A 20,412-nucleotide genomic window follows, 5' to 3' on the forward strand; every position below is an offset into this window, starting at 1 on the left:
CTACAGGGGACCAACAGAAACCATTTCCTTGTTTTTAAAACCAAATTATTTTTGCAATTACCTCCTCTCTGCTCACTCCAAAATGCAACCAAATACAGGGAAACGTGGTATTCAGACTCACAGGAAAATGTTGGAAAATAGTAAACAGACATGACAAGAGATTAATAGACTGCATGTCTGAAATGTATTTCATTTCCAGCATATTTTATCAATACCTATTTTGCTACTAGTATTTCTCTCAATCATATAGCATTTGATGGTAGTTTAGAAAGTTCTTATGGCTAAATGTAATATTAAAAACTGAAATAGGTACATATTAATATTATTATTGCAAATAAGCTCCAAAGGGATTGATTTAATACCATTGCTGATGAAAAAAAATTTCCAAATCCAAATGTGCTCTCCAGGGCCCAGCTCATGTTACAACCTAATTGGTCCACTGGCAATAAGTCAGAGCTGTACATTTAAGATTTCCATTGGAAAAAGAAAGATTTCCATCCATTCTTCATACATGTACTGAGCACCTATTGTGTGTTAGCAACTGTGCCAGCTGCTGGGGAATCCAAGTGAGACACCATTACCTGCCCTCTCCAGGGGAGATCAACACCTGGACTAGCAATTCTAATAGAATGTGAAAAGCATAACAGATGCCAACTACCATGTTTCGGGATCCCAGGGAACCGAGGAAGGGAGAAGGAAGTAAAGGAGGCTTCATTCACTGAAGTGACATCCAGTCAGGGATTTGCACGTAATTGGGGGTATGGTCGAGGGACAAGAGGAGATTCTAGCAAAGGGAGAAGTATTGCTCAGAACCATAAAATTGAGCATGAATAGTCTAGCAACTATAAGAAGCAAAAATTGTGACAACAGCCAAACTTAAATATGTATTATTAATCATTACTTTAAAATAGACTTCAGAACAATATAAACTATTATATAGTTTATATATATAAATAATAAACTATTGCTTCTGAATCCTTAATAATTAAATTTACCTCACATGGTAGTGTATTTCTGGAATTCTTATCTTTCAGCAAACAGTTGTTTTCTGTCTTAAGCCTAACAGCCTCTCCCGCCCCCAGTTAGTCCCAGACACAACCTTAAGTTTGTCCATTCAACTTTCCAAAATGTTTCATTCACTAAAAGTAAATTGAAAAACTTGAGAGAGCAGCACAAATTATACTCAAAGTGAGAAACTGTAGCTATTACTGCTATTGGTATATAATTCTCCAAAAACGGGTCATAAGAAGGGCTTCCAGGCTCAAAAACAGAGTTTACTTCTATATTAACTAAAGTATAGCTTTCTGAATTTGAAATTATTTAAGGCAGATGATCCCAGGTTTTCATTTTGCAATTTTTATATAATTCCTGATTTTCCTGCCTTTCCCTTCTGCCATGGCCCTTCTTGAAGGTGATTACAGGTCCCCATCCCTCAGTCCAAGCAAGTTATTGTCCCTCTCATGAAACACTCTGTTGAGAACTCAACCTCTCAAAAGTTTAACAGAGTTCTAACTTGTCTGTCTATTCATTCCTCCAACATTTGAGTCTTTTCAAAGTTGGAACAACATAGTTCCTTTGTATTTTTTCCTTGTATTTTCAGTGGCTGATTTGTGAGTTATTAAAAGTAAAGTTTAGAAAAATACTGAAGGAAAAGCATTTTCATTATAGGAAAATAGGAACTTGAAAGAAAGTAAAAAGAAAAAAATAAAAGACACCCATAATCTCATCACCTGGAGAAAACTACAATGAAATGCTAGTGTATAATCTTCACTATTTTCTAGGCATTAAAAAAATAAACAAAGGAGCAGTATTCTACATACTGGTTTTTTCCCAACTGATTTTCTCTTAAACTACATGGTAACCACGTTTCCATGTCAGTAAATCCCCCTATAACCTCGTCTTCATAGCTGAGTATTAATCCCAGCATTGCTATTTTCCCAGTCAATTTCTGCTTCAAACAGCACACAGAGCTGTTAACTCCAATGATGTTTGAAGACCTTCAGAGTTTCTTCATAACAAGGCATGGTTCTCTCTTCTTTTGCTGCCTCCCACCCCAGCCGATCAATTGATGAAATTTGGAGAGTAAAAGTTCAGAGCAAGACACATAGAGGAACTACCAGGAATCTGTACAACCAACAGACAGACAGGCATAGAAATAAACTTTCAACCACCGATCAGAAGTCGAGCTCCCTCTATCTCTTTAGTTCAGTAGATGTTCTAAGTGTTTTGGGGGTAACAAGTGACGCTACATAGAGCTGTGTATGCAAGATGCCACAGGTGCCTGGCTGAGGGGTTGAAATCCAGCCTGCACTCAGCTGGCCACATAGAGTACTGCAACCCTCTGGAGGAAGGGATGTTTGTTTCCAAATTGCACAAAGACACTGTGTGGACTAGCGGGGCTGTGGTTCACACAGGAGAAGCAAAGAATGACGTTTCATTTGTTCAGAAGCAACTAAGGGGAGTAAGCAAGTCTTCATAGCTACGGCTGGCATGTTTAAGGAATTCACAGGGGGAAGAAAGATAAAAGACAAGGACAGGAAACGCACAAATAAAAAATTAAAAAAAGAGATACAAGAGCGGTCTAAGAGGAAAGAAGAGATGGAGGACAGGCCTGGCAGAAGATACCACTTAATGGTCCTGATGCCATGGTCACGTAGGATTGATGACATCATTTAAGGCCAGAAGGGCAGAAGTGAACAGTACATCATGGCAGCCTAAATCATTTGAGGGCAGCATCTTCACAGTACCAGTTTGAGAAGGTTGAACAGATTAAGGATGAATGGAAGAAAGGATAAAGTCAGAGAACATTGAGGGATGTTTGGGGGAGAAAATAGTATAAACCCAGAACTAAATAACCACCCCTTCTTAGATTAGAAGCTAGCTGGCTCCCGTAAGAGACTAAGTCCTCTGAGCTTCTAGTGAGCACCGCACCTTAAACAAGGAGGAGAACACATGAAATGTATACACAGCACAGGAGCCATCTGAGTCGCACATGAGCTGGTTGATGTGGCTGCGCCAGGCTTCCTCGGCATCGTCACAGGCCGTGGGCTGAAATGCAGCGAGGATGGCCGAGAAGAAGGGCGAGGGAGGGGGAGAGACTCCCCTGTCACCTTCTCCAAAGCTGGAAAAAATGAAAAGGACTCTGTCAAGAAGTGATGTCCTTCTCGTCCTTTACTGGGTTGTAAGGTTCTAACCCTGAGTCAGCCTCCTCAGGTGGCCCGTTCTGCCCACTCCTCCCTTGGAGCTTGCTTACGGAGCTTGGCTTTCATTCAGAGGTCTCTGGGATTCTTTTTTGATTCTAGAAAATAGAATCCAAATCAAAATAGAATCAAAATTTCACCTCTTGAATTTCTGCGATTCCTCCAATTCTGATTTCCTTTATAGAGACTCGGTACCTCTCAGCCTTCAGCAGTTGTCTCTTACTTTCCTCACTGGCCATTCCTCAGACACAGTATTAGTTTCTATGCTTTCACACTTTCATTTTTCAATATGAAAAATTATAACATAAATTTTCAGTCTTTTAACTCTTCCTTTGTGGAGGGAGAGTATAAATGAGTGCATGTGCATAAATGCCCAGAAGAAAAAGGTGGAGGGAGGAAAGGAAATGAAAGAAGAGAAATGCGGGGTGAGAGAGAGCAGAAGGAGGAAAGGAGAGAGAATGAACAAAAAGTGAAAAGTCAAGTTCTTCTCTGGGGATTACCTGAAGCTGTTTCTTTGATGGATGGATGCTGGTCCCCATAACAGAAGGCCTTTGTCTATCTAGCCTTATCAGGAGCTTTTACTTAGTTCTTATTTTCAGCCTTCAGAAGAGTGATTTTAGGATTCTGACTTTCTTCTCCTGTAGTAAATCTGTAGCATTATTACTTATGATTTATTCTAGATGCTGCATGAGTGCTTTTATCTATTCCTTTTTATATTTTTTCCTGTTCGTATTCTCTAACTATGTCTCACTAGTCTCAGAAATATCAGCCACTAGGCTGAAAGCCACCACTTAAGAAAGAGTAGGTATTTAGTTTATAAAGAACTTCTTGTTCTGGTCTTTTAACTCAAAATAAAAAGAACTCCTCATTTCCAAGCCTTGCCAATCTTGCTTATCTTCAAAGCTTACAAGGCCTGGACCATGTCCCCAGCCCCCTCTTTGGCTTTTATCTTACTCTATGGCTTTATGAGTTCCTACGTGAGTACCCTTTTGGGTTCCATGTAAGGCCCTATGCTGGGGTTGGATGATCCCAACCTACTGAGAGCCCTCCAAGCTACATGTCAGTTTGGATGCCTTCATTAGGAAGTCCCCTCCCAACAGTACAAGTGTGACATATAACTTGAGTTAGAGTGAACGCGATACAGTGTGCCATATACGTTCGCACCACTCATTTCCACCAAGGGCTCCTTTACCTTGCAAGAGTAAACTGGTCCAGTGCTCGATTGCCTTTTTCTTCTGCCTCAGTCATATCCAAGCTAAAGCTATCACTGCATTCGAAAGTTGCTGGGAGTTCATTGATGGAACTAGAAAGATCATCCTCATGCACGGTGGTGTCCTCCTCTTCCTGGGCAGCTTCAGCCTGGAAGAATAAAAAGAGGAAAGAATCCCCCCAATATGTGAGAATATATAGAGGGAAATCTGTTCAACTAAAGGACAAATAGACAAATCGTGAGAGTGATAGAAATTGAAGGTATTTGTTTTCTAGCTACAATATAGTCAGTTTCTATCACTGGACTCAGGAATTCTCTGAAGTACTGTTCATTCTTTATCTTCTTTTCAATCTTTGCACAATAGTTCCCAAAGAGGCTCTCAATAGATTACCATATTTGATCCACGCTTATGGGATATAAGTGCTAAACTTGGAAAGGACCATTGAGACCACCTGGTCTAACCTTCCATTTTATGCACGAGGAAATGGATGCTCCACGTGGGAAAGGGATATCAAGGAGATAATCAGAGCTGGACCTGGGACTAGAAACACACCACCTCTGGATTCAGACTTTCTCCATTGTACAACCCCGGCCTTCTAAAGCAAGCCTGTCCAGATTCTATATTGAAGAGAATATAGTTATATAGAATCCCTTAGCTATGGAAACTAGAATTTAGAATCATCAGTGACTGGCATAGTAGATGTTCAAGAAATATCTGCAGTGTGCTTGAATGATCCATAGTTATCTCCTACGTCTACCATGTTGATAGGCCTTTCCATACTGAAAATCCTCTAAGATGCACTTACACATATGTTTTACACTTGGGAATATCCTTTAAAGATAACAGATATGAGAGGCTGCTCTCACGTTGCTATAAAATGTAGAAGCAGCAGTGAAATGAAAGGGCTCTGGGGCAGCAGATCTGGGATCAGTGAGGGGCAGGAAAGAGACATAGTGAGTAAAATGGAAAAAGAGGCTGGGCTTGAACTTGGGCCAGGGGAAAATCAGCTGGAGAACTGATTGTTCTTTATGAGAGGAAGGAAGGCAGCTGGATTACAGACCAGAAGAGGAGAGGAAGAAACTACACATACTTGTTTCAGTGAGTCATTTTCTTAAAACAAAAACAAAATCAAGGCAAAATAGAAATATATATGAATTAGAGTGTTATCATGGGTTGACATCTGGCCACTCAGTTAGTAGTATTTTGAATCAAGGATTAATAAGGAAATTAACAGGAATGTTTAAACTTATGTCAGGGGAACAGGATATCTCACATCTTTAAAGGATTGCTTGTAAATACTGAATTTCAGAGACTTATCCGTATCTGCTTCTTCCTGCTTTTTAAAACTACAGTGGTACAATGAGACTGGCCACTGACGACTGGTCTGGGTTATTAGTGTACATAAATGTCATCTGTTAGGGGAGGGCTGAGTTCTTAGAAAAATATCTTTCATTTTCTCTTTCTAACATCACAAATATATCAAACTTTGCAGAAACCCAGCTCATGTGAAAAACAGAAATAGCTTTTCAGAAATTAGACTCAATCTTTCCTTGATAGAATTAGATGATTTCTGTGTGAGTCCACAAAAATATTACTACTTAGGCAATGCTTTCTACGAGAAATATGTATAATTTAGCATTGAAAATAGAACAATTGAGAAAACGACTATTCTGAGAAGGATCAAATGCTAGTGACTTCACATTTATTTTGTGATGTCCTTTCCATGAAATTTAATTTCTTAATCTTAGGATTCTGGCATCTTAACCTCAGATGAGTTTCCTCTCTGGACCTTTTTGGGCTAAAAAAGGACTCTGATAATTCTTAAGAATCCTGATCAGACTTCCTTTGCAATGGGGCAATCTTAGAAATGCTCTTTAAGCTTCAAGCTTTTTAGGTGATTGCAATTTGATTGGTTGCTCTTGGTTTAAAGTCCACAGATTTGCCTAGAGCTCAGACCTGTTGTCAGTGCACTGTAAAAGAATACAGAATAGGTAGTAGTGTATTTTTTTTCCATTAGAAGAAGTATCAGAATATTTTACACATTTTTTTCTATTTTATTTTCCCTTTCAAGCTAACACTATCATAACCAAACTCAGGATAGACAAAACTTTATCCTAACTGCAGTAGGTTATTTGGGAATTTCTAATATAAGAAAATAAAATTCTATACCGATGGGCATATATGTGGGCATATAAGTGAACACAGTGCAGGAGTGAATACTTTAATAGATAGGGTATTTATGGAAATTTTGTTAAAATAAACTTCAAGTGAAATATGTATTGTTAGATTTTTTTTTTTAAGCTTACCTTTTAAATAAGAAAATTGCACAACCAGAGGCACTCACAACTAGAATATACAACTATGTACTGGGAGGCTTTGGGGAGAAGAAAAAAAACGAGAAGATTGGCAACAGTCGTTAGCTCAGGTGCCAATCTTTAAAAAAAAGAAAAAGAAAATTGTATCCATTACTTATTTTTCTCCTCAGTCTGGCTAGGACAGTTCTGTGCAAATCTGGCATAACATGCTGATTGACACTGAAAATTTCAATAGTATGCTAAAAGGCGAGAATCGAATCAATGCACAAATTGTATAATTGATTCCTACATAGGAAAAAATTTCCCCAGATACATGCACACACCCACACCTCACTTAGCATATTGTTTTATAAAAGTCAGGACAAAGAACAGTAGTTTCCCAGTCACAGCGATCTCAGAAGACACCAATTTGTTTTACCATTAATCAGCAGTGTTCATGCTGTATGGAAAATGCAAAATGGTTCATTTAAAAAGTACCTCAAATCAAATTTCTTTCAACCAACAAGAAGATGGCTGCTGAAGTTTGTGAGGATAAAACAACTTCAAAACACAGGCTCGGGTGCACAAACTCCATTATTTCAAAAAAGTAAGAAAGAAAAAGACAAAGATAGTCCCTCCACTTATAAATCCCCTAAGATTTCTCAGAAAATTGGAAGTACTTTTTCTTTAGGAAAACTGTGATCATAATTGCCAAAATCTCTTTACCTTTGAACCCTCAGAAATCTGAAGATTATTCATATCAGGCAAAGCAGAGTCAAAGCTAGCCATTCTGGTGTTAAAGGAATGAGGATCAGCAGGGGTCATGTCGCAGGCTGCAGTGAGCGATTCCATGGGGTTAGTCTCCTCAGAAGGGGAAAGAGTCATGATCTGTTGAGAAAGCAAAGGAGATAAAACATAGCATGAAGTTTCTTTAAAAGCTCTATTTATTCTTTTTTTTTAAAGATTGGCACCTGAGCTAACATCTATTGCCAATCTTCTTTTTCTTCTTCTTCTTCTTCTCCCCAAAGTCCCCCGGTACATAGTGGTATATTTTAAGTTGTGGGTCCTTCTAGTTGTGGCATGTGGGACACTTCCTCAGCATGGCCTGACGAGCGGTGCCATGTCTGCGCCCAGGATCTGAACCGGCTAAACCCTGGGCTGCCAAAGTGGAGTGCAAGAACTTAACCACACAGCCACGGGGCCAGCCCCGAAAAAAAAGCGCTATTTATTCTTTACATAAGAGTACAAACCATTGTATGAGCTAGTTGTTGGTCGACAGGTAGCGTTTAAGGTACATATTTCACTGTTAATAGAACTTAAACATAGCAGCTGGCAATCTGGTATTACAGCACAGCATTCTACAACACGAATACCCATATTTTCAGAAAACCACATCAAAATTGTCTGTTATATTTCCTAAAACTTTGGATTTCTGAGGAAGTTATTTGGGGAAAATCTAGGCCTTAACAGATTTGATGGCACTCAGGGCTCATAACAAATCCCCAGCATTTGTTTCCATTTGCAACCTACAGAGAAGAGGCCAGTTAGAATCAGTTAGACACCACCTGACACTTCAGATTTGAGTTTAGCAGCTGTGGAAAGTTTCTTTAGCTGCAACTGGAAACTGCATGATTGCTTTAATTACAAAAATAAGTCTCCCAATTCCTACAGAGAGCAAGTTCCTACTTACTAGGTCAGAGTGCTCCAGGATCTGGCTGGCTGTGAGGTCTTCCTCTTCGGAGGATTCATCGGAATCCTCATGGTTCATTTTATTGAGGCTGGGAGAACTTCCTGAAAGCTGGCGCTCCTCCAGAAGCTGCATATCGCACTTGTCCAGACTATCCAGAGAACGCCTGCGCACTCCCCAGTTGAAATTGTCCATACTCTCACCCTGAAATCACACCATCAGCTGTTTTTTTATGCCCAAATCTTCCTGCACTTACACCTTCACACATTCAATTAGTCATAGCTTAGAAATAAATATTTTCAATATAAACTCTCAAGCCCTCATGTGCTTTGGTACCAAACATTTTGTTTATATGATGTGAAAAGTAGTAAAAGCATACTATTTTCACTTAAATGCATATTAAATCATAGGTCGAAGTGATTACACACTTTTCTTTGGCATGGTGGGTCATATTTTGTTTTTTAAAAGTTGATTTTGGTAAACTATATAAATGATCTGGGTTTCCAAAAATCCGTAAGCAAGAGATCATTAATATTAAAACCACTTCAGAAGAGGTCCCCGCTCCCCCCTTGTTTAGTACTGTTCTCAGAAGGAGAAAAAAAGTAGGAGCTATGCTTGTAGCACATTCCACATCCTCTGGGTATTAAGTAGAAGAGCATTAGGTAAACATTCCAGCCTGTTTCTGCCACAGCGGTTTCCACAGATAAAATGCAGAGTTAAAGACCATCAGAGAGCAGCTGGGCAAGGCCTGCCGGATCATGCACTATGCAGAGGCCAGAGCAGCACGGCTTAACTTTTGCTTTAGGCTCATCTTTAAATTACTGTCCCAGCGTAGAAAATAGTTACTTTCCTGGACCTGAAATGATTGACTTGGTACCAAGCACTATTCCTGGCAGGAACATTTTAATTTACTGAGAACTGGGCTAAGTGGCAATATAAGTGTTAAAGAAAGCTTTTAGTTGCATCTCAGATTTTCTCTATACACCATCTGATATTAAATGAGTTTATCCGACCAACACAAATTTTTTTCTAAAAATGAATTTGAGTTTTATTTTTCTCTCTATTAAGATAGGAATAAAGCAAGGGAAATATTACCCAGCCCACTGGTAAACAAATTTTAAGCTAAACAAATAGGTAATCTGAATAAAATCTAGCATAGAATACTTTCATTTATTAGACATTTGAAACACTGTCTGATGGTTCATTGAAATAAAATAACTTTTTCTGATGACAGTTCAGTTAATAGCATAATAATGTAATATGAGAGATGCAAATTACTGTTAAAATTAGTGACCATTAAATTTATTAATTTTCCTCTGGTTTAAGAGTCTATTTCTTCTGGCTTCTAATGAAACAAAACTGTCATTCTCAGATCTCTCATATAATAGATGCTTAACTTTGCCAAAGTCTGTTTTGGCTATTCATGGTAGAATGCAACAGGTAAGAATGCTAACCACATTCTGGATATGATATAGAAATTGTTATTATTATTCATCCACATTTATGATGTTTATGATTGTTTTTAGGCATGTTTGATTATAAAGAGAAAGCAGGCTCAGAATATGATTTTCATTCTGTAGCTGTATCTGTTGTTTTGTCTGTATCTGTACTTTTTATTTGTATCTGCTATGATAAATTACCATCAAGTAATATCTTTCTTGATGGAAAAGCCTAATTTTTGTGCTGAGATTTTATAAGTTCATTTTTTTTTTTTTGAGGAAGATTAGCCCTGAGCTAACATCTGCTACCCATGCTCCTCTCCTTTTTTTTTTTTTTTTTTTTTTGCCGAGGAAGACTGGCCCTGAGCTAACATCTGGGCCCATCTTCCTCTACTTTACATGTGGGACGCCTGCCACAGCATGGCTTGCCAAACGGTGCCATGCCCACACCCAGGATCTGAACTGGCAAACCCCAGGCTGCCGAAGTGAATGTGTGAACTTAACTGCTGTGCCACTGGGCCAGCTCCATATGCTGAGATTTTAAAACAGCTATGGCAGTAAAAAAATTGAAAAAATGTGGAAGAGGCAAGAGTCCTTGGAAGAAGAAGAAAATGTCATGTGTGAAGAAATTTAAAAAAATGTAAAAACAAGAACACAGAGTAAAAAGAAGAATGTGAAAATAACTGGGAGAAATATACAAAGATACATATAAAACATCAGTTTACAAAACTGATTCTCTTGCACCAAATCAATGGAAGGATTGGATAAACTCCCTTAAGCGACAATTCTGAAAGTCTTCCACACTGAAACTAACGCTGAACCATGAGCTTGCGGAGAAACATAGACATCCAGGGCCAGAGAATGCCACACTGGGCATAGAGGGCTGTTACTATTGACTTGGTAGCAACTCTGGTGAAGACTTGAATTAATCAGGTATGAGAACTTGGAGTCAGGGAAAGCTGTTCTTGCAGGAAAGACATCTGGATGTCTTGCTAGAGGATGCAATGACTGATTAGAGGCAAAGGTGTTGAAATTGTTTCCCTGGTGGCGGCTGATGGGCTGAGATGGCACAGTGCTGTAGTCTAGCCTAAGTTAAAGTCCTTGATGATTAGAAGTCACCCAGGTCTTCTCAGCATGGCACAGGAATATCCTTACTGGGAGAGCCATCCTCCGTCTTCCCCACACCCAAATGTCAGATTTACATTTTATGTTACCTACAAGGTCAAAGGTCAAAACGGTGTTTCACTGATTATGTCAAATTTTCTATGTGTGAGAAAATTTAGAAGATGGCTAACTATTCCCAATGGACAATTTGCGTATGTCAGTTATCAAACTTAAATAACCACTCAGGATTTATACTGAGATGAGAAAGTATTAATGATTGAACATTCTAGAAATGTTGGAAATGATCTTCTCTGAAATAATTTTTTTCATATTGGAACTCTGTCAAATAAGAATTATTGCTGAAGGAACTTGGGTGCTCTGTGGTTAAAATATTTTCCCCCAAATGTACCTACTTGGAGCAAGTCTGATATGACATAGCTACAGTGTGATTGTAGGTCAGTTTGCCCAGATGATCCTGGTTTATGCCTGTTGTCTGGATGTAATTACCATCAGCACCCTCTTTTACTTGCAGAAGGACCCCCATTTGAATGAAACTTTATACAGGCACCATACAAAGATAGCTCCTAATTCCTGGAAAATAAAGGGATTCAACTGGAAGTGTATGTGGAATATTGTTAGATGCAGCTTGTTGAGTTCACTTTTAATAAAAGAATTGAACAACAAAACCAATCCAGCTATGCACTGCCTAATCAGAAATTACACGATTTCCCTGGATCACATTTAAAAACTCAGTTTCTTTCACGAGATATAATCATGCAACTTTCAGAACTAAGCATATAAAGATTTTAAAACTGTCTTGTATTTATGCCTCAGAAAATATTTCCATACTAGAGCAACCAAGAAAAATACTTCTTCTATCACACACACTTCAATGTAAATATGCACGCAAATAGGCATACATACGCTAGAAGGGAAGAAAAAAGCAATTATATTGTTATAAATCTGCAGTGATGCGAAATATCTACTAGCGTATCTGGATTAAAAACAGCATCATCTTACCTGAAGTTCCTGGGTAGCAAATTGAATGGACAGAAAAACAAATGAGAGGTCGATTTAAAATGATTATATTAAAGGTACTCAAGTGTATTTGTCTTAGCTCTAACACAACACCAAATAGTACTAATAATATATACTTCAGTAGATGCAACTTAAAAAAAGTAAAGATACACAAACCCCAAGGAGAAAAATCAGTATCAAACACCAGAAATTTCAAACCTCTGAGTAGTGGATGATGTAGCTGGGGTAACAAATCATAAATACAATTTCTAAAATAACTTTCCACTTCAGTGACAACTTTGGTCTCCTTAACACTTTTTTTTTGGAATGCCTAAATTTTTATTTGTGAGAAAATTGTTAAATGTCATGGGAAAATGAATGAGGGTCATCAACTGGAAAAAAAAGGTGACATCACCTGATCCTGCTCACAAAGCTAAAAGTGTTTGTGACCATGATCTGTTCACTGCTGATGTGCAATTAATAGCAAAGAAATAGCACCTATAAAGCTTCTGAAAAGTTCAAAGGCAAACCCTTACAGATAGCATTTAATGAGAAGGAATGGACATCACCAAACAACTGGTCTTTCTTTTTGTTTTGATAATTGTGTTTTGATCTAGAAGCCAAATATGCTTACCTTTCTCATTGAGGAGACACTGAAATTACTCACCAGTGACAGTACAAAGGAACGAACATTTAGAAGGCCTACTATGTGCCTGACACTATACCAGCAGCTTTACATGGGTTATCTTACTTAGTCCTCTCATCATTCTACCTCTCATCATTAAATGTCTTGTCATACACATTTAAAAGATGAAGCCAAGAGCAATAGCATCCATGCCTAAGGTCATATAACTAGGTCAGTCACAGAGTTGAAATTCAAAGTTGGACCTGCCTGACTTCAAAGCCCAAGCATTTTCACTCTGTCTTGGTGGCTAGGACAATAGAACACTAGAAGGAAGGTGTAGTATTCACTATTTATTGTCCCTGAAAAACATTAGTATAATATTTATTTTCAAGTGACGAGCATCTCAGATTTTCCCTCCTTTATTTTGATAGAAATTGAATTTGTTAGTTGTTCTGAAATGGTGTCTAATCCCTCCATTTTACATCATTCCTGCTAGGTCACTTCACATAACACTTTTTTTGGCTGAGGCTGGAAAATGATGCCTCTCTTCCTTCATCAATTTTTCCCTCCCTCTTTCAACTTCCAAGTGAAGAGGTGCCCAAGCTTGAATTGTAGCCTAACAGCAAAGATTAGGTCAGTTGTCCAGATCAGGGAGCTAATCTTCTGATATTCCATATAGCTCTGGCTCAGAGACACTTTGAAAGTATACAAAACAATTGTATTTTGCTTTACACTTTTTAAACAATCCTTACCACGTTTAGCAATGGATTTCTTTACCAATAATTATGGTTAACAGAAAACTCTGCAATACTTTTTACTAGTTCTAGAACAATTGAAGGTAAAAAGTTGACACTTATTTTAAAGATGCCGTACAGTCAGTGCCTTTATACTCTTTAAGGACTTGATCTGCTACACTTGGTTTCCAGGGAAAGAACTGGTGAAGAAAACATTCTTCATTCTAAGGACCTGATTTTCCTTTGCTGGCCCAGACATCCAGGGTAGTCAGTGGGCCAGGGAGGGACAAAGAGGACAAAAACTCCCTGGCCTCACCTCAACATAAGTGGATTGGTGAGCAGTCATATCCTTCTAGGGAAGATAAGCAGCTACTCGAAGCATCATTTCCCACAAGTTTCCAGTTAAGTTAGGAGGTGCCTACCCGTCACAGGATGTGATAAGCTTTGAATCTGGGCCTCCACTTTAACTGTAAGACTAGCAGAAAGCGCTTTCTTTGTCTGGGAAATATAGTGCGCTTAGTTAAATGTGAGCTAAGGTATGTTGAGCGACACCATGAGCCGGCTCCATAGCAGGCATTTTTACGTATGCCAATCTCATTCTTGTGAATTTAGTTTTCGTCCCACGAGGCAGAAGACTCCCTCTCAGCTGGAACATGGCCCTAAGCTATTGAGATGAGAGTGATGAGATGATGCTCCTCCTTCCACTCCCAGTTTTCAAAAACAGGATTCACAACTGAAAGCATCTTATTACCATAATTGTCATTCAAATAAATGAATCTGCATTTGCCCGTTGAGACTCGAATTCAGCAGCTCCAGGTGTCGGGAACACTAGCTGTGCGCTCCGAAAGCAGCGCCAAGAGCTCTCATGTGCGTTTTATCTTGTTTCAAGTTTTAATGATTTCATCAAACAGCACAAAGGTGCTGGAGCCCTCGAGCTCCCATCTCATGTTCTAGCAGGCAAGCTTTAAAGTAATCGTATTAGAGCAATTTCACATTTAAGATAATTAACTACTTAGCATGTTTTACCCAGACACCAGTGAACAGGCTGAGAAAATGAATGTTTTTGTGATTTTTTTTTTAAAGTTCACCTTTGGACTACATACACACAGTCTTTGTGTGGTCATTAAAAGTCAGCTCTTTGCCATTTAGAAATAACTTGGCAGCCTTTGCCGTGGGCTCAGACAGGAAGGGCGTGGTAAACTTTTGCCAAAGTTGAGCTGCTGTACTTTGAATAAGTTGATTCAAAACAAAGTTTACAGCTGTCCAATTAAAGACTCTGTTATAAAAACTCATTTAGCAGGTAAAAAAGAAACGGTTTCGTTAGTCAAGGAAAAGCCTGAATGGATTATTTTTACAGAGAATATACTGTACCTCTCCATCCTCCAGCTCCACGTCTAGGAAATCAAAGTCTCTAAAGACTCTGAACTGCTGCTCACTGTTCGTGTCATCCATGTTCTCCTGCTCTCGGGCGCCGTCCTCAGAGGACACCAAGCTTGTCTGGTGCTCAAGCAGATCCAGATCCCCACACGATGAAAAAATTACCTACGAGTCAAGAGTCCTCTCCTGAGAAAGCGTTCTCCCTTTGGTTGTTTGTGCTACGAAAAACTGTAATTGGTTCTTCATAGCACTATATTTCCAGTACACACCTAATTCCTTAAGTGGGTATTTTTAGAATGTTCTTTTATTATTTATGTTGGACAGGTGCCTTCAGATTAAACTCGTTGCAAAGATGCAAGTTACGTACTAGGAAAATGTTCAAGAGTCAAATTGCTGCTTCTTAATGGATGAAGACTGGATCCTACCTGTGTGTGTGTGTGTGTGTGTGTGTGTGTGTGACAGACAAACTGAGCATGTGTTCACAGGCAAACTAGAGCAGCCAAGAAATTTTCCACTGTTTGTGAACTGCTTAAGGTTAGAAATTGTACACATTCACACACACATCCATGTCACATACATATTATCACATAATATTTTAAGGATTACTGATAGCAAGATATGTTATTATAGAAGGAACTGTGAGAGCAAAGGATTTAACCCTTTTAGAGATAAACCAGGAACTGGTAAGGAATAAGAAACAGAAGCCAAAAAGTTCAGTATTGCCTATTTGAATTACAGAAGAGTAGCTGAGCAGCCATGTTCATCACTTATACTTAAATTCCTGTCTTATTGACTTAAACAAAACTTTTTTCTATTAAAATCTTTAGTATGTTAATATTTTAAAATTAACTTCTGTGTTTAGGTTCTTTTCACTGGGCCATTTTAATAGAACTTTGTAGAAGGAATAAACTGCAAATGAACCTAAATGTTTTGCTATCTAGCCTGTCCTGAACATACAGTGGTATTAAATAAAGTGAACAGTATTTTTTATTTAACTATTATAACGTCTAGTCTTCCTTGAAAAGTAGGCCAATCATTTATAAGACTTTAAATATAACAAATGTGTCTCAAAAGTAAAAAGACTGAATGGATTTTAAGTGTACTCTTTTTCTTCAGTGTTTGAGAACAGTTATATGATTTGCTCTACGTTCCCATAAAATGGTACATGACACACAGTTTGCACAGGGATTGCAAATGGGTATATGAGGCAAATAGCATTGAAGGCCAGTCAACTAGTTGGTGAGAGATGAGACCAAATTCCTGTTTCTTCGGTTGAAGCCTCCCTAGCCTAGTTAGTGCTGTTTTTCATTTGTGGCATACTCCAGGTGAACATTTCTAGCTAGAATTTCAGCATGGAAACAGGCAGTTTAGATCTGAAGGAGAAAGTGCCCAACACAATGGCAGTTAAGAAACGGCCCTTGTTTCTCTCCCTTGTGGGCTGTGAGGCTCTGTCTGCCCCTGCCACTATCACCTCGTCCAGCCCCTGTTCCCTCTGCTCTAAATAATGTCACAGGAGCAGCAGCAAACCCACTGATCAATAACAGTAAAAAGCTGACTTCAGTGGAGACAAGCTTAGCTGATGGCTGGCTCGGGCGCATTCCCAGGTGACAAGAAGTATTAATTTGCAGTTTAGCAAGTATTTATGAGCCTCTAGTATTTCACATGCTCATGAACTGCATTAGCAGATACATTTTGGGATTTTAAAAACAGCTCCACAGAGAAATTGTTTGCTAATTCTTACTTTATTTGGGAAATTATTTAGTTTGCTATTTCTTTTCTTGTTAATAATAAAGATGCTGTGATACAGATGAAATAAAAATACCTGGTAAAACCAGACCCTGAGATTTTTATTGCTTTTGCTGTACTATACTCACACACACAATCTGAATTTTCTAAATTTTCTAAACGATTCAGAAGCTAACTTCTAATACTTCAATTATTCATTTATTCCAAAACTCAGTGGCATTTTTGAAAAACTGTAACATCAGTGGAAGTTTATATGAAAAAAAACCCATAATATATCATTATTTTCATCTTTATTGTACATACGTAAAATAATGACATCACTGTTATTGATGATGTGTGTATAGAGAGTAAAATTATACCCAAAAGGAATGTATAGCATATATAGTGGTGCAGGAGATAGTCACATATATATATTTTAAGGAAGTCTGGGCATATTTATAAAAAAATCCAAGAAATTTTAAAAAATGAAAATAACTGAGTATGTATTTACAGGCAAACTGGAGCAAATAGCCAACAAAGTTTTTCATTGTTTTTGAACTAAGTGAGATTAAAAATCATGGTGTGGAGAGAGATAATCTAGGGGTTTGATCTAGATGGTGGATATCACACTTGTCATTCATAGTTGAATCCTCTAAACTATATGATGAAAGGTAAAAAAGAACCAAAATAAATATGATATGAGACAGAACTTACTGATGGATTTTTGCTTAATCCTACTTCTTGGCCACACAGAGAAAGGACATGCACCAACTTCTCTTTTGTCCTCTTCTGGAAAAGAAACACACAGGCAGGTTTTAATCAAGGGGTCCTGTGATCAAATCTGCTCTAATACCATGGTCATTAGCCACACAGGGCAATCGCACTTGAAATGTGGCCATGAGAACCAAGATATAAAATACACAAAGACTTGGTTTGAAAAAAGAATGTAAAACATCTCTTGAATAATTGTAAAATATTGACTATATGTTGAAATAATAATATTTTAGACATATTACTTTAACTAAAATGTTATTGAAATTAATTTTATCTGTTTCTTTTTACTATTTTTTTAAAGGTGACTATTAGAAAATTTAAAGTGAGGCTCACATTGTGTTTATACCGGATGGTGCTGATCCAGGTTTTCCCAAGGGAGGGGGCTGAAAATCAATTTCTAGGGTCTTCATCAGATATTCATTACTCCCCTTGATATTCTTTTCTTTTATGCTACAACTTTCAGCATTAGCAGGGCTTTCCTTACACCTACATTCTATCTATTATGTTACGGTACAAATCTGTTTTCCTCAAATGGGAGAATACTTTCTGCAGAAGTAAAAACTTGAATTATTTCCAAGCCATATTAAATCTTTCTCAATTTATTCTTCCTACACTTAAATAGATTCAATTCCTTTTCCTTTTCTTCATGAGCCTTATTTTTCAGCCCCTTAAGCATGGAGATTCTTCTATAAACCATCACATTTTCTAGTGACGTTGATAAACCAGGTCTCAGAATACTTGGTGAGTTGAGAATGAAAAGGCAGAGTAACTAGAGCCTAAAAAATGGTAATGTACTTCAGAATTGCTCTTAAGGCAATCTTCCTAATCTCTTTAAAATGATTTCTCCTTTTTAATCTGATTTCAGTTAACGTGGAGACTGCTAGGAGGCCAATATCACTCACAGATTTTCCTTCTTAGTGGAACTGAATTCACTGCATCCTTCTTTCCAAATTATAGAAGGGACACTGAATACGGTGACTTTTCAAAGTCAAAGGAGGACTTTCATGTTGAAGGATGGCAAGAGATTTGCTGAACTATTTCTCTTAAGTTTTCGCAGGCAATTTACAATTCTGGGAAGGAATCAATAGAGAGGAACATGGAGTTGGGCTGTATATTTTTCTTCTCTTTTCCAAATCCCCAAGAAAGTACAGTAGGCAATGAAGGCTCACTGAGAAGCAGCTATGCTCCAGCAGGCACTGTGCTATACCTTCTGCTTCCCTCACCTTTCAGAGTGAAGGGGAGTCCTGCTGGGCGTGCACACAAAGTGCTTTTCCCTGCTCAGCACCCGCTTCGCTGCCTTCTAGTAATGCAGTCCCTCTTATCTTGGAAACAGCTCCTCTCCCTCTAAGTGGGGCTTTCCCTCCCTTGCACATGCTGCAAGAGTCCTTTTCCAGAATCGCTATGGACGTTGGGGAGGGGAGGCCTCTGTCCTGAAATCATCAGAGGCAAAGACCATGTAAATCTGGAGCTGCCAGGGGTCAGTGGTGCCTCACATGGGAAGAATCTGCCTGAGAATGAAGTCAGCAGAGAGGAAAGCAGGGCCCAGACTTTGGGAAGGGAACGTGGGGACAGTGAGAAGGAGAGAGGGAGTCTAAGGATCCAGTTCCTGATTTTCAGCCATGCCTGAAGCCAAGATATATGAATTAATAAATTCCTTTTCCATTTAAGGTAATTTTTCACTGGGCTTCTATCATATGTCACCAAAAGAGCCCTGAATAATGCAGGGATTTTACTTGGCAATAAGTCCAATGACATCAATACTGTGATGCAGTCACCCATCCACAGTACAGTCTTAAGCTGTGATAACAGAACTACAGAGAAATCTGGCAGCCCACTCTGCTCTGTAGGGCTGAGACTGGATGGAGACCATGGCTACAGTGCCTGCTCAGGAGCCAGAATGGGTATTGAGTATACAGCTCTATCATATAGAATTGTTTGGGAGAACTAATGATATATTATTTGGAGAAAAAAGGACTTGTTTGGGTGAGTGGCAGAGGGGTAGGGTTTCTTTGAATGTTTGAAGGGCTGCCATGTGAAAGATCAGATTTCACTTACTAAGCCTTAAGAGAATTAGGACCAATGGGTAGAAGCAAAAAAGTATCAGACTTCAACTCAATGTAATGAGCTGTTCAAAGATAAAATGGATTCCCTTGGAATGTCGTGAGAACCTCACCATTGAAGCGTTGATGCCCAGATGGGCAACGTTGGGATGGTGAATGGGAGAATCTCATATTACATGGGCAGTTGGGCTCAGCAGGTCGCTTAAGCTTCCTTCCAATCCTGGGAGTCTAGGATTCTATACCTGAGAATACTGGGGCCTTTTCCAGCTTACAGGAACAAGGACATTAGAGTTGGAGCCTGATGAGGTAGAGGACGTGCTCCGGGTGACAGCCATAGCCCTGGGCTTCCCATCACGCCCAGAAGAGTTCTGCAGTTCATCATATCGCCTCCCGATGATTGGTGTCTTGAGAAAAAAGAATACAAAAGCACAGGTTCTTTTATCTCATTCTGTGGTATATGGGATCACTCTACCCAGCAGCAGCCAAGAACTGCTTACCTGATTAAAAATTAGATTAGGGAAGTTCAGTGTTACAAGCAGGCTCATTTTCCTGATGTTCAAATATACATTCTACATCATTTTGTGTCTTCAACATTTTCCCACCCTCTTTAGCAGCTGGAAACAAATCCAATTGCTTGTTCTTAAAGATACTTTAGAAAGCACTGATAAAGATTAGAAGCGAAACATTTAGGAAAGCAAATAGTCAGTTTTCAGATGTGTAAGCTTAAAAGAATTTTTCTTTTTTAATGATTGGCACCTGAGCTAACAACTGTTGCCAATCTTTTTTTTTTTCTGCTTTATCTCCCCAAATCCCCCCGTACATAGTTGTATATCTTAGTTGCAGGTCCTTCTAGTTGTGGGATGTGGGACGCCACTTCAGTGTGGCCTGATGAGCGGTGCCATGTCTGCACCCAGATCCGAACCCTGGGCCGCTGCAGCGGAGTGCGAGAACTTAGCCATTCAGCCACGGGGCCGGCCACTAAAAGAATTTCTTATAACAGGAAACCAAAATTCATTCCCCTCTTCCTTTACTCACCAATCTTTAGATACTCTCAATTATTTAAAAACTTATTTAAACTATTTACATCTTTTCAGTTATTTAAATGACTGAGGTTAGGGCCGGGTGCTTGGGCAGCATTTTGGAAATTTTACTTCCTGAGAGTCCA

General features: G+C 38.8%; 1 protein-coding gene across 9 annotated transcripts in view; it reads right to left on the minus strand.

The window, feature by feature from the left end:
• FRY (FRY microtubule binding protein) overlaps positions 1-20,412 on the minus strand; it is a 401,426-nt gene that overhangs the window by 18,761 nt on the left and 362,253 nt on the right. For 7 of the 9 annotated variants that reach the window (XM_046664270.1, XM_046664266.1, XM_046664265.1 and 4 more), the window contains 8 exons: positions 19,490-19,651; positions 17,128-17,202; positions 14,683-14,853; positions 11,956-11,964; positions 8,396-8,596; positions 7,432-7,593; positions 4,393-4,559; positions 2,932-3,121 (listed from right to left, as the gene is read on the minus strand). In XM_046664270.1, the coding sequence (XP_046520226.1) occupies positions 2,932-3,121; positions 4,393-4,559; positions 7,432-7,593; positions 8,396-8,596; positions 11,956-11,964; positions 14,683-14,853; positions 17,128-17,202; positions 19,490-19,651 (1,137 nt within the window). The remainder of the gene's footprint in view (positions 1-2,931; positions 3,122-4,392; positions 4,560-7,431; positions 7,594-8,395; positions 8,597-11,955; positions 11,965-14,682; positions 14,854-17,127; positions 17,203-19,489; positions 19,652-20,412) is intronic. The other 2 variants (XM_046664264.1, XM_046664269.1) reach the window with 1 other exon arrangement.

The sequence above is a fragment of the Equus quagga genome, chromosome 6 (genome assembly GCF_021613505.1).
Source record: "Equus quagga isolate Etosha38 chromosome 6, UCLA_HA_Equagga_1.0, whole genome shotgun sequence".
Lineage (NCBI taxonomy): Eukaryota > Metazoa > Chordata > Mammalia > Perissodactyla > Equidae > Equus > Equus quagga.